This window comes from Rana temporaria, chromosome 3 (assembly GCF_905171775.1).
Source record: "Rana temporaria chromosome 3, aRanTem1.1, whole genome shotgun sequence".
NCBI classification, from domain to species: Eukaryota; Metazoa; Chordata; class Amphibia; order Anura; family Ranidae; genus Rana; species Rana temporaria.
In genome coordinates this window covers 43845063-43858604 of record NC_053491.1, presented here as the reverse complement: position 1 = coordinate 43858604, position 13542 = coordinate 43845063, and the positions used below count along the sequence as shown (strand labels likewise).

At 44.7% G+C, this 13542-nt stretch overlaps 1 protein-coding gene across 2 annotated transcripts in view; it reads right to left on the bottom strand.

The window, feature by feature from the left end:
- Positions 1–13542, bottom strand: part of VPS33B (VPS33B late endosome and lysosome associated) — a 56673-nt gene that overhangs the window by 27917 nt on the left and 15214 nt on the right. For both annotated transcript variants that reach the window (XM_040342470.1, XM_040342471.1), the window contains 5 exons: positions 12393–12497; positions 10633–10729; positions 5481–5558; positions 4147–4220; positions 804–890 (listed from right to left, as the gene is read on the bottom strand). In XM_040342470.1, the coding sequence (XP_040198404.1) occupies positions 804–890; positions 4147–4220; positions 5481–5558; positions 10633–10729; positions 12393–12497 (441 nt within the window). The remainder of the gene's footprint in view (positions 1–803; positions 891–4146; positions 4221–5480; positions 5559–10632; positions 10730–12392; positions 12498–13542) is intronic.

Sequence of the window (13542 nt, the reverse complement as noted above, 5' to 3'; positions counted from 1 at the left end):
TAGTGGATTAGCATGTCAATTATGTTTACTAAAGGAATGTGTTTTATGTAGCAGGTGAGAATAACTTAACGCAGAGTCAGAACGTCTGGGTAATGATGAGTAATTAGCTTATCTGAATGTCAATATCTAACGGAATGTGTATTGAGCACCCCTTTGTGTGATGTTGTGGGTGGAGTGTTTCATTGTCCCTGTGATTACTGCAGCATGCTTTGTAACTGTATATAACCAGCCTGAGTTTACCATTAAAGTGTCATTCATTTTGGAACCAGAGACAGAGCTGTGTGTGTCTCGTTTCTGGGGGAAATCCAATGGGTCCTGTCTGCTGGATTGTGGAGTGTCGGATAAGCTGTCTTGGGTAAATGGAATATCGTAAATGGCGTTAACCCCTGACCATTACACACATATCTGAATCTAGAAGCTACTAAGCTGGCCAGAGGGGAATGTGTGAACTCCATAGCATGGTAGGATAAAGAACAATGTAGTAAAAGCAGCACAGGGATGAGGTCAGGTGTGTCCAGGCACAAGTCCACATGCACGCCCCTTGTATACATGTGGATGCAGGCTGGGCATGCTTCTGACACCTATGATTGTCTTTGTACTTTGACAGCTTCCTCTCACCATAGCTCAGGAATTTTGGACTCGTGTCTGAACCCGCTGAAGCTCACCCCTAATCTTGAAGGTTGTGACTAGAGTAATAGACTGAGAACCTGCTCACTTTTCCACCTTTAACTGTAGAAGTTACATTTTAATTATGGCTGCAATTTGGACATGGACAGTTGACTTGCATAAATCAAATTACTTACATCATACTGACTTTGCAGATTGCGAGCTTTCTGACTCAGAAAGCTGAAGATATTGGAAAAATGTTCATTCCGAATTTCACCAAATACCTAGAAAGATCACAAAAAAATCAGCATGTCATCTGTACATGTTATACATTATGGGCCAGATTCACGTAGATGGGCGTATTTGTGGGCGGGCGGGCGTATTTGATTTACGTTACGCCGCCGCAAGTTTATCAGGCAAGTGCTTTATTCACAAAGCACTTGCCTGTAAAGTTGCGGCGGCGTAGCGTAAATCACCCGGCGGAATTCAAATTCGGCGGGTAGGGGGCGTGCTTCATTTAAATGATGCGTTTCCCCGCGCCGAACGAACTGTGCATGCGCCGTCCCATAAATATCCCGGCGTGCATTGCTTTAAATGACGTCGCAAGGACGTCATTGGTTTTGACGTGGACGTAAATGGCGTCCAGCCCCATTCACGGACGAGTTACGCAAACAACGTAAAATTTTCAAATTGCGACGCGGGAACGACGGCCATACTTAACATTGGATACGCCACCTAGGGAGCATGTTTATCTTTACGCGGCGTGTCTCTTACGGAAACGGCGTATCTTTACTGCGACGGGCAAGCGTACATTCATGAATCGGCGTAACGACTCATTTGCATATTCTACGCCAAACTCAATGGAAGCGGCACCTAGCGGCCAGCGTAAATATTGCAGCCTAAGATACGACGGCGCAGGCCGTCGTATCTTAGGCATGTTTAAGTGTATCTCAGTTTGAGAATACACTTAAACATACAACGGGCTTAGATTCGGAGTTACGTCGGCGTAACTCTTTGTGAATCCGGCCCTATGCATTTTTCAAAGATGTGTAGAAGTTCAAAGATAGTATCATTCACTAATGTCAGAATTGACTTAAATTACAATCTAGTGTGGGATTCTAGCCAAGTTTCCAGGAGAGTGTTTGGGACTACTTCTGTAAAATAATGGCGTTTGAAAGATTATGGATCACTAAGACCAACAGTTTCTGCTCAATTACAGCAATCTTCTATATGGTCAAGATTTAAAGCGATATTAAAAGCAGAATAAAAAAAATATAAAAAAAAAGGAACAAAACATGTCATACGTACAGCCTCTGCTCAGTGGTTTTGCACAGAGCAGCCCCGTTGCTCCTCTTCTCGGGTCCCCCACCAGCCCCCCTGCTGAGAGCTAACAGCCTGCTATCGAGGCTCTGTGTGTCCATTTACATGCAGAGCCGTGTCTTGGCCCTGCCCCTTTCTCTCGTCATTGGCTCACTGGTTATGATTAACAACAGCGGGAACCAATAGTGCCTGCTGCTCTCTCTCATAATGAGGAGAGGGAGTCATCGTACAGCCGAGGCTCTCGTGCTCATCGCTGGATCAAGACGGTGCTCAGGTATTGGGGGGGGGGGGGGGGGGGGGGCTACTGCGGCAGCGGCACACAGAAGGATTTTTAATTTCATGCATAGAATAATTGAAGATAAAAAACCTTGAGCCTTTAGAACCACTCTAAATATATTTTAGATGCACCAATATTTATTTCTGCATTTGGCAAGTGGTATCAATGAAAGCTGTGAAGGAGACTAAAGAAATGTCCAACGAGTCACAGTTTTGTTGTGTTCTATACCTAAATATTAAATGGGACCCAACTAGAAATGATCTTCCCCTGTAAAGTGACTAGCAGATGTATAGATTTCCCCAGTTGTTCCATCCCACTGGTTTACCGCAGGAAGCATGATGTTTGCAGCTGGATGTCAACTTGGCTCTAGGGCTTCTGACTAGATTGACTCATGGACGATCCAGATCTGGTTATAGATCATCTGAAGTCTGAAAGTTGCTGCCCGATCTCACACATTTAGAAGATGATTATGCAGGATCAAATCAGTTAACAGGCAAGCAGCTGTCAGACTTCAGGTGTTCTCTGACCCCTCCGAATGCCCCGACTATGGCAGCTCCCTTATTTCCATCCTGACAGATTCTGCTGGGCTGTCTATGTACGGCAATATCATGTAAGAGGAAGGCGTCAGCTAGCTCAGTATCGGGCATTAATACTGTATTTATCGGCGTATAACACGCACTTTTTTCCCCTTAAAATCAGGGGGAAATCGTGGGTGCGCGTTATACGCTGATGTCATTTTCTTTTACCAATGGGGGGGATGCGGGGATTGAGCGGGGGTGTCGTGCCGGCCATCCCACCTCTCCTGGTCCTGGGACAGCCCGCCGGCGTACTAAAAAGATTTTAAAAATCGATCGTCCCTTCTCTCCTCTTCTTGCTCCTCCTCCCCCTCCGAGTGTAGCTTTAGATTGGAGGAGGAGAGCGATCATGTGACCAGCCGAGGGGAACACAGGAGGGAACACAGTATGTATATCTATTGCTTTCAGAATATTTGTATTTTTTTTTTCCTACAAAGCAGCTCCCTCATACGTAAAAGAGAATCATTAAAAGTCTCCTGGGAGTGCAAGGGGGCGGTGTAATGTAAAGGAGCTGTGTACTGTGCAGGGGGACAATGCTGAGATCTGTGTGTAATGTGCTGAGATCTGTGTGTGATGGGCTGAGATCTATGTGTAATGTGCTGAGATCTGTGTGTAATGTGCTGAGATCTGTGTGTAATGTGCTGAGATCTGTGTGTAATGTGCTGAGATCTGTGTGTAATGTGCTGAGATCTGTGTGTAATGTGCTGAGATCTGTGTGTAATGTGCTGAGATCTGTGTGTAATGTGCTGAGATCTGTGTGTAATGTGCTGAGATCTGTGTGTAATGTGCTGAGATCTGTGTGTAATGTGCTGAGATCTGTGTGTAATGTGCTGAGATCTGTGTGTAATGTGCTGAGATCTGTGTGTAATGTGCTGAGATCTGTGTGTAATGTGCTGAGATCTGTGTGTAATGTGCTGCGATCTGTGTGTAATGTGCTGAGATCTATGTGCTGAGATCTATGTGTAATGTGCTGAGATCTGTGTAATATGCAGGGGGGGGGGGGGCTTTGGTCTGTGTAATGTGCAGGGGGGCTTTGGAATATAAAAGGGGCTGTTGAAAGTTTTTTTCCTAAAACTTCCCTCTTAAAATTAGGGTGCGCGTTATACGCCGGTGCGTGTTCTACGCCGATAAATACGGTAGTTTATAAAAAAAAGGATGTGTCCTGCGCTTAAGATGTTTGAATGAAAAAGGCTGCTGCCCCCCTATTAAATTCCCCAAAGGGGAACCTGTAGTAGAAGGAAAAAAGAAGGGGTACGTGGGGGTAGTGGCGTTGCCTTTCCTTCTACTGGAAAATAGTTGTACTGGGTCTCCTGCAAGTTAAGTTAAAGGTCTTACATATACATAAAAAAAAGAGAGTAATTTTTTTACCTTATCCTGAGAGTTTAGAAGAACTTTAATACTCTTATCAGAAGATGTGACTTCTGGTCCAAACTCCACACTTCCTATACATAAAAAAACATTATATTTAATGTAAGCATTATCACTAGAAACCTCACATAACCCTCCTGACCCTAGGGATCAAAAAGATGTGCCATCAGTTGAGAAGCATAGACTCCTAAATGCCCCAGTGTCAGGGAACTGTCCGCAGAAGGTCTATCAATGTCCAGCAGAATCGCGGATCAACAAATGCAATGCGCATGCACGTGCGCACACAAGCAAGAACGGTCAGGAAGTTACGTTCTCCAGTGCGCACGCGCGTGCGCCATAACGCACGCAATACGTGATTGACTCTAGGCGTTCAGTGGCCTATTTAAAGCCTGTTGCAGCAGTCAGTAACTGCTGCATGATCTTCAGCCTTCCTGTGTGTTCCTGAGCTCCTGACCCTGCTATCTTGGATTATCGTTATCGATGCGGCTTGCCTAACCAGTCCTTATCTGTGTGTGACACCGGCTTGACCCTTGGCTTGTTCCAGTTTATCACTTCTGTCTGCTGATCCCGTGTATGACCCCGGCTTGATCCTCGAACTGTTCCAGTGACTCTGTTTGCTAACCTGTGTATGACTTCCGGCTTGGCTCCTGACTCCACTTCTGGTTTTCCCCCGCTGCACAGCCTCATCTGGTACTTCCGAGGTACCCCTGCCATGCTGTCTACTCTGCTCGTCAGCTGACCTCCAACAGACATCTCATCACCACCTATTGCAGCTGGCAACCTCTGCCTCTTTGTGTATAGCACTCCCTGTGCCACCTTCAGGGGGCGCTCTGCACTTAGTCGTAAGGGAAGCCCTCCCAGCACTTCGGCCTCTGAGAAAGGTACGTGACACCCAGTCATAATTACCAATACCATTCCAGGTGTCCTCCCGGTGGTTCTCTTCTAAAAGAGTCTTTTTTTTTTTTAAAGTGTAATTCCAGGCAGGCATGAAAACACAATTTAATCCAGATAGGTATTCATTGGAAACTAATGTATTTTTACAAAGAATACCCTAATCTTTCTTGATGTTAGTCTCCTGTAATATCTGCAATAGAGACTGCACTAGGCAAAGTTAGCACACTGAGTCAATCAGTATTGTTTAGCTTAGCAGTAATGTTAGTCTAAAGCCTCATACACACGATCGGATTTCCATCGGACAAATATGCACAATTGTCAGTTAAAGCGACGCAGTGCTGAAGTGGTTAGGTGCTGCACATGCATTGCAATTTAAAAAAAAAAACAACAAAAAAAAAACATGCGGAGGACACAATTCTTGAAAAACAGGAAAAACTTACCACATTTAATCCGGAAAATATCATCAACAAGCCCTTCATACACCACCTGCGAGCACAATGGAGTGACGTAATCCACATCTGCAATTTAACAAAAAAGAAAATGTTTAATATGTACCCCGTGTGCCCATAAGCATCGGCTATATCACTCAGCCTTGCAGCCTGCCTTGCTCTAAGGTCCACAATTGTCTTGTACTTTATACACAAGAATCTATCCTATTCTCCAATAGCAATAATAGATCTCACTATGTCTTCACAGCTCTGAAATCTGTGTGAAGAAAAATGACTTAAAAGTGTTACTAAACCTAAAATATTTTTTTTTACCTTAATGCGTTGTTTGCATTTAGGTAAAAAAAAATTTTAGTGTCCCTGTGCCCCCCCTTTCCTGTGTGAAGGGGAAGAGGGGGGAAAATAGATCAGCGCTGTTCAGGGCTGCATCTATTCTCCCCTTACTTCCTCTTTACACAGCATTTGAGCAGCAGCAGGAGGCATTGGCTCTTGCTGCTGTCAATCAGAAGAAGTGGGGGGCGGGCCTAAGTCTCACTGTGTAACTCTTTTGCCGCGTACACACCATCACTTTATGTGATGAAAAAAAACACAACGTTTTTAACCACTTGCCGCCCGCCAATGACAGATTGACGTTGGCAAAGTGGTTGTAGAATCCTGACTGGACGTCATATGACGTCCTCAGGATTCTTAGCCGCTGCGCGCCCCCGGGGGCGCGCATCGCGGCGATCGTTGTTGCGGGGTGTCAGTCTGACACCCCGCAACACCGATCTCGGTAAAGAGTCTCTCACGGAGACTCTTTACCACGTGATCAGCCGTGTCCAACCACGGCTGATCACGATGTAAACAGGAAGAGCCGTTGATGGCTCTTCCTCACTCGCGTCTGACAGACACGAGTAGAGGAGAGCCGATCGGCGGCTCTCCTGACAGGGGGGGTTCGCGCTGATTGTTTATCAGCGCAGCCCCCCCTCGGATCGCCACATGGACCACCAGGGATGCCCACCAGGGAAGGGCAAAACAAAAAAAAAAATGGGGAAAAAAAAGTAAAAAAAAAAAAAAAAAAAAAGTCTGAAAAAAAAAAAAATAAGTCTGGAAAAAAAAAAAAGATGCAAAAAAAAGATGCCACTGGCTGGCAACAAGTGACTGGCAACAAGTAAATCAGTGCCTCCCCACAGTGTCAATCAGTGCCACCCCACAGTGTCCATCAGTGCCACCCCACAGTGCCCATCTGTGCCACCCATAAGTGCCACCCCACAGTGCCCATCTGTGCCGCCCATGAGTGCCCATCTGTGCCGCCTATGAGTGCCCTTCAGTGCCGCCCATGAGTGCCCATCAGTGCCGCCCATGAGTGCCCCATCAGTGCCGCCTATGTGTGCCCATGAGTGCTGCCTATGTGTGCCCATCAGTGCTGCATACCAGCGCCGCCAATCAGTGCCACCTCATCTGTGCCCGTCAGTACTACCTCGTCGATGTCCATCAGTGCCACCATATCAGTGCCCGTAATTGAAAGAGAAAACTTACTTATTTACAAAAAAATTACAGAAAAAAATAAAAACATAATTTTTTTCCAAATTTTCTGTCTTTTTTTAGTTGTTGCGCAAAAAAAAAAAAATCGCAGAGGTGATCAAATACCACCAAAAGAAAGCTCTATTTGTGGGTAAAAAAGGACGCCAATTTTGTTTGGGTACAGTGTAGCATGACCGCGCAATTGCCATTCAAAGTGCGACAGTGCTGAAAGCTGAAAATTGGCCTGGGCGGGAAGGTACGTAAGTGCCTGGTATGGAAGTGGTTAAAAACGTCAATTAAAATGACCGTGTGTGGGGGAAAACGTTGTTTTATGTCTTGTGAAAAACGACAAAAAAAAAATTGAAGCATGCTTCAATTTTTTGTGTCGTTTTTCAAAACGTCGTTTTTTGTGTCACAAAAATTGACTGCGTGTAGCTAAAACGACGTTTAAAACAACGTTTTTATACCCGCGCATGCTCAGAAGCTAGTTATGAAGCGAGCTTCAATGGAAAAGAGTGGTGAACGTAACCTCGCTTTGCTAGAGCATTTTGAAAAAACGATGGTGTGTAGGCAACGTCTTTTTTGAAAATTAAGTTTCAAAAACGTCGTTTTTTTACTTTACAAAAAATGTCGTTTTTTTTTCATCATATACGTAAAGTGATGGTGTGTACGCGGCATATGGAGTGTGGTTCCGTAGACAAACAGCTCGGGATTGTGGGGACTATCTCTCCCCATAGCCAGCAGCTGGCTATGGTAGTCCCGCAAAAGAAAAGGAGGAGCCAAGATTGCGGCCAGGGACCAGAGAAAAGGAGGACCGGGGCCACTCTGAGCAAAAAAATGTTTTACTATCCAAAGTTAGAACAACAAGGTCAGATGATTTAATAGATGGAAAGTTGAAAAAAATTACTGAACTTCCGCTTTAAAGTTTAGTCTTTCAAGTTACAGTGACATTTTCTTCAATTCCCAGCAGGTTAAATAATTTTTCCTTTATGGTGGACGTTAGTCAAAGGGGAAAAGAGGGATTGAGGGACAAAGAATTTTTTTTTATTTTTAACACAGAATTTTAACAGATGCTCTCCAAAAATTGCTAGAAAACAATAAGAGGGATTTGCAAGGAAGCAATAAAGAGCCTCTATGTACAGATAATATTATCTGGTTTTATTAACCGCTTGCCGACCGCCCACCGTAGTTTTACGGCGGCAGGTCGGCTTGGCTGCGCAAAATCACGTAATGGAACGTGATTTTGCATTGAGGCCACTAGGGGCGCGCGCACGCCTCCTGCTTGCCCCTAGTGCTGATGCGAGTGCCTGGCGGGCGCGATCACCGCCGGGCACCTGCGATCGCTCGTGACAGAGCGAGAACCGGGAGCTGTGTGTGTAAACACACAGCTCCCGGTTCTTTCAGGGGGAGAAATTACTGATCGTATGTATGAACAGCGGTCTGTCATTTCCCCATGTCAGTCCCATCCCCCCTTCAGTTAGAACACAATGAGGGAAAATAATTAACCCCTTGATCGCCCCCTAGTGTTAACCCTTTCCCTGCCAGTGACATTTTTACAGTAATCAATGCATTTTTATAGCACTGATCGCTATTAAAATGTCAATGGTCCCAAAAATGCGTCAAAAGTGTCCGATGTGTCCGCCATAAGGTCGCAGTTCCGATAAAAAAAAAACAAAAAAAAAAAAAACATAAAACTATCCCCTATTTTGTAGACGCTATAACTTTTGCGCAAACCAATCAATAAACGCTTATTGCGATTTTTTTATGAAAAATATGTAGAAGAATAAGTATCGGCCTAAACTGAGGAAACATTTTTTTTTTATATATATTTTTGGGGGATATTTATTATAGCAAAAAGTAAAAAATAGTATTATTTTTTTCCAAATAGTCGCTATGGGCCAAATCCTCAAAAAAGCTGCCTAACTTAACTTTCAGCAGTTAAGTTACACAGGCGTTAAATTTCTACCTAAGTGCCCGATCCACAAAGCACTTACCTAGAAATTACACGCCGTGTAACTTAAGTGCCTCCGTCGCAAGGCGGGCGTCTGATCAAGGGGGCGATTCCTATTTAAATGAGGCGCGCTCCCGCGCCGGACGTTCGGCGCATGCGTGTGACGTCATTTTTCCCGACGTGCATCGCGCGAACGTACTTTACGTCGGGCTTTGTGGATTGCGACGGGACAATAAAGTTGCGTCGGGTAAAAAAAAAGTTACGCGCCGGGAAAAAAATTCCGAAATTTTAAAAAAAACGCGGCGATCGAAAAAAAGGTTTGTTTTTACAAGGTCTAAACAGTTTAGGCCTTGTAAAAGCATCCCTAATTTTACGCATGCAAAACGTAACTTACGCAGAAAACACAAAGCTAAAAAGCTTTGTGGATCTGCCTAAGTACTCATTTGCATACGCAAAGCGGCATTTCGACTCAAAATGCCCCCAGCGGCGGATACGGTACTGCATCCTAAGATCCGACAGTGTAAGGCCGGGTACACACGAACAAACATGTATGGTGAAAGAGGTCCGTCGGACCGTTTTCACCATACATGTCTGCCAGAGGGCTTCTGTACGATGGTTGTACACACCATCGTACAGAAGTCCGCGCGTAAACAATACGCGGGGCGTGTCCGCGGTGTCGCCGCGTCGATGACGCGGTGTCGCCGCGACAATGACGCAGCGACGTGGGCGGCCCGCCTTTAAAATGCTTCCACGCATGCGTCGAAGTCAATCGACGCATGCGAGGGACGGCGGGCGCCTGGACATGTACGGTAGGTCTGTACTGACGACCGTACATGTCCGAGCGGGCAGGATTCCAGCGGACTGTTTTAAAACAAGTCCAGGAATATTTGTCCGCTGGGAAAAGGCCCGGCGGGCAAATGTTTGCTGGAATTCGGCCCGCTCGCGCCCACACACGACCAAACATGTCTGCTGAAACTGGCCTGCGGACCAGTTTCAGCAGACATGTTTGGTCGTGAGTACGGGGCCTAAGTCTATTACAGATGTCGGATCTAATGCCTATCTTTGGAAAAATCCTTCTGAGGATCGTTTCCAAAGATAGGCACAGGGATACGCAGGCTGAACAGCAGTTCCGCCTGCGTATCTCCTTTGAAGATTTGGCCCTATATTTTTGTTTATAGTGCTAAAAAATAAAAAACTGCAGAGGTGATCAAATACCACCAAAAGAAAGCTCCATTTGTGGGAAAAAAAGGATGCAATTTTGTTTGGGAGCCACGTGGCACGACCGCGCAATTGTCAGTTAAAGCGACGCAGTGCAGAATCGCAAAAAGTGGCCCGGTCATTGACCAGCAAAATGATCTGGGGCTGAAGTGGTTAAAAATTTTTAATACTATAGTAAAAAAGCAAACTGTATATATAAGCGTGCTGAACTTTTGCAATTGTTCAAGGTCTTCTTACTTTAAATTTTTTTTGCATTCCTTCTGCATTACAGTGAATTGTTGGTGTACTCTGTGTGTACCTTTTTCATTCTTAACCTCATCACTTTACTAAAAGTAATAACCCCGGTGTGTAGCCTGTATATGATGTTGTTACCAATGCCCTCCACTGATTAGTGTACTGTACAACATTCACAATAAGATGTTGTAAGATACCAGTCCATATTTGTGGTATTGTATTCATTGCAACAATCCAAACCTCTGTCAATCATGAATACATGTCCGATTTCTGGCTTTCGGTCTTTCCGATCGCTTTCCTCCTGATCTAGGTACGCCTGCCATATGTCAAGGACCATCTGCATAAAAGTATAAAAATATATTGTCAGATAAATTTTTGCAGCAAATCATTTATTTTCTATAACCCTCCTTGCCACTAATAATAAAATCTTAAATGGTCATGCAGATCTCCAATCTTTCACTTGGAACAAGAAAGTCGACTACATTGCTCAGCCTGCATGCAGACACAGGTTGTGTAACCCCTCCCCCCTACACATCTTATTTAACCACTTAAGGACCGCCTCCTGCACATATACGTCAGCAGAATGGCACGGCTGGGCACATCAACGTATATGCACGTTGATCTTTAAGCCCAGCCGAGGGTCGCGGACGCGACCCGGTCCGAAGCTCCGGGACCCGATCGCCGCGGGAGTCCCGCGATCGCTCCCCGGAGCTGAAGAACGGGGAGAACCGTGTGTAAACACGGCTTCCCCGTTCTTCACTGTGGCGGTGTCATCGATCGTGTGATCTCTTTTATAGGGATCCACAATCGATGACGTCACACCTACAGCCACACCCCCCTACAGTTGTAAACACACATTAGGTGACACATAACCTCCTTCCGCGCCCCCTTGTGTTTAACTCCCAAACTGCAACTGTCATTTTCACAGTAAACAATGCATTTTAAATGCATTTTTTGCTGTGAAAATGACAATGGTCCCAAAAATGTGTCAAAATTGTCCAAAGTGTCCGCCATAATGTCGCAGTCACGAAAAAAAATCGCTGATCGCCGCCATTAGTAGTAAAAAAAAAATATTAATAAAAATGCAATAAAACTATTCCCTATTTTGTAAACGCTATAAATTTTGCGCAAACCAACCGATAAAACGCTTATTGCGATTTTTTTTACCAAAAATAGGTCGAAGAATACGTATCGGCCTAAACTGAGGAAAAATAATGTTTTTTTTATATATTTTTGGGGGATATTTATTATAGCAAAAAGTAAAAAATAATGAATTTTTTTCAAAATTTTCGCTCTATTTTTGTTTATAGCGCAAAAAATAAAAACCGCAGAGGTGATCAAATACCACCAAAAGAAAGCTCTATTTGTGGGCAAAAAAGGACGCCAATTTTGTTTGGAAGCCACGTCGCACGACCGCGCAATTGTCTGTTAAAGCGACGCAGTCCCGAATCGCAAAACCTGGCCTGGTCCAGCTGCATTTTGGTCCGGGGGTTAAAGCCGGGGTTCACCCAAAAAAAATGTTTTAACATGACATTCAGCCGAGTTGTCAGAATGACAATCGGCTGTTTTTTTTTTATTTCATTGCCGTACATACCGTATTTTCACCGCCGCTTCCGGGTACGTAATCTGCGGGACTGGGCGTTTCTAATTGATTGACATCCTTCCGACCGGCGAGTTGCCGAAAGAAGCCGGACTGCGAGTCGGCTCTATACGGCGCCTGCGCACCGACGTTCGGCTTCTTTCGGCAACTCGTGACGCGCTGTATGCGCCGGTCGGAAGGATGTCAATCAATTAGGAACGCCCAGTGCCGCAGATTACATACCCGGAAGCGGCGGTGAAAATACGGTATGTACAGCAATAAAGTGAAAAAAAAAAAAAAAAACAGCCGATTGTCATTCTGACAAGTCGGCTGAATGTCATGTTAAAAAATTTTTTTTTGGGTGAACCCCCGCTTTAAGCGGTTAAAACAATTTCCAATAATGATTTTATATAATCCTTACCTTAGAACATCTTCCTATTCCGTATATCTTCGAGATTGGGCCAAAGATGGAATTCAATAAATTAAGCGCTCGGGGGACAGTGGCAATCCACCTCTGGTCTCCTTCCTTGGAAAAAAAATGAATGAATAAATTGGTCTGTCCATACAGTACAAAATATTACAGCAATGATACAATTATATATTTGTCATAATCACTTGCAAGAATGATGTAAATAGTATACGCATGTCATTTTGTACAACACTGAACACCATGCATCCTTAAATCAGTAATAAACACGGAAAAAAAAACATTTGTCCCCCCAAGCGGTTTAAGTTATAATGTGCTAGTATGCACTGCATACTAGCACATTATGAAAGACTTACCTCAACACTAAGCCCTCCAGCTGCGCGCTGTCACCAGTGCTGTCGCCTCCATCTTCACCCAGTCTTCCTTGCAGGTTCACGGGCTCAGGCCTTTTGAATGGCTGGGCTGCAAAGACCTCACTCCTGCACATGTGCATCGCGGCACAGTGATCTCAATGGACGTCATACTCCAGTGTGCCATCCATTCAGAGCGCAGTGTGCATGCGCCGTTAATGTCACATTCTGCTACAAATGTAATTATCTCCAAAACGGTGCAAGTTTAGGACGTATGCACTGTACCTGCAGGTAGGCCTTATTATTATAGGCTTACCTGTAGGTACAAGACATAAAGCGAAGGTTACAACTGCTTTAACAATTCTCAGCTTATAAGCAATGTGTAGTAATAGAAAATACTGTATGTAGAAATAAAATATTTGAATTGCTCTTTTCCAAAGTTTGTGTCCAGGGTAGGGGCGTCCATTAAGGGCAGAGACACAGTGGCTGCATATGATGGGCACAGACTGAGGCTGCAATTGATGGGGCACAATGGCTGCAATTGATGGGGCACAGAGGCTGTAATTGATGGGGCACAGTGGCTGCATTTCACGGGGCACAGTGGCTTCATTTCACGAGCACAGTGGCTGCAATTGATGGGCACAGTGAATGCATATGATAGGCACAGTGAATGCATATGATGGGCACAGTGGATGCATATGATGGGCACAGTGGATGCATATGATGGGCACAGTGGTTGCATTTCATGGGGCACAGTGGCTGCATTTCATTTCAAAATAAAAAAGTTCATTATA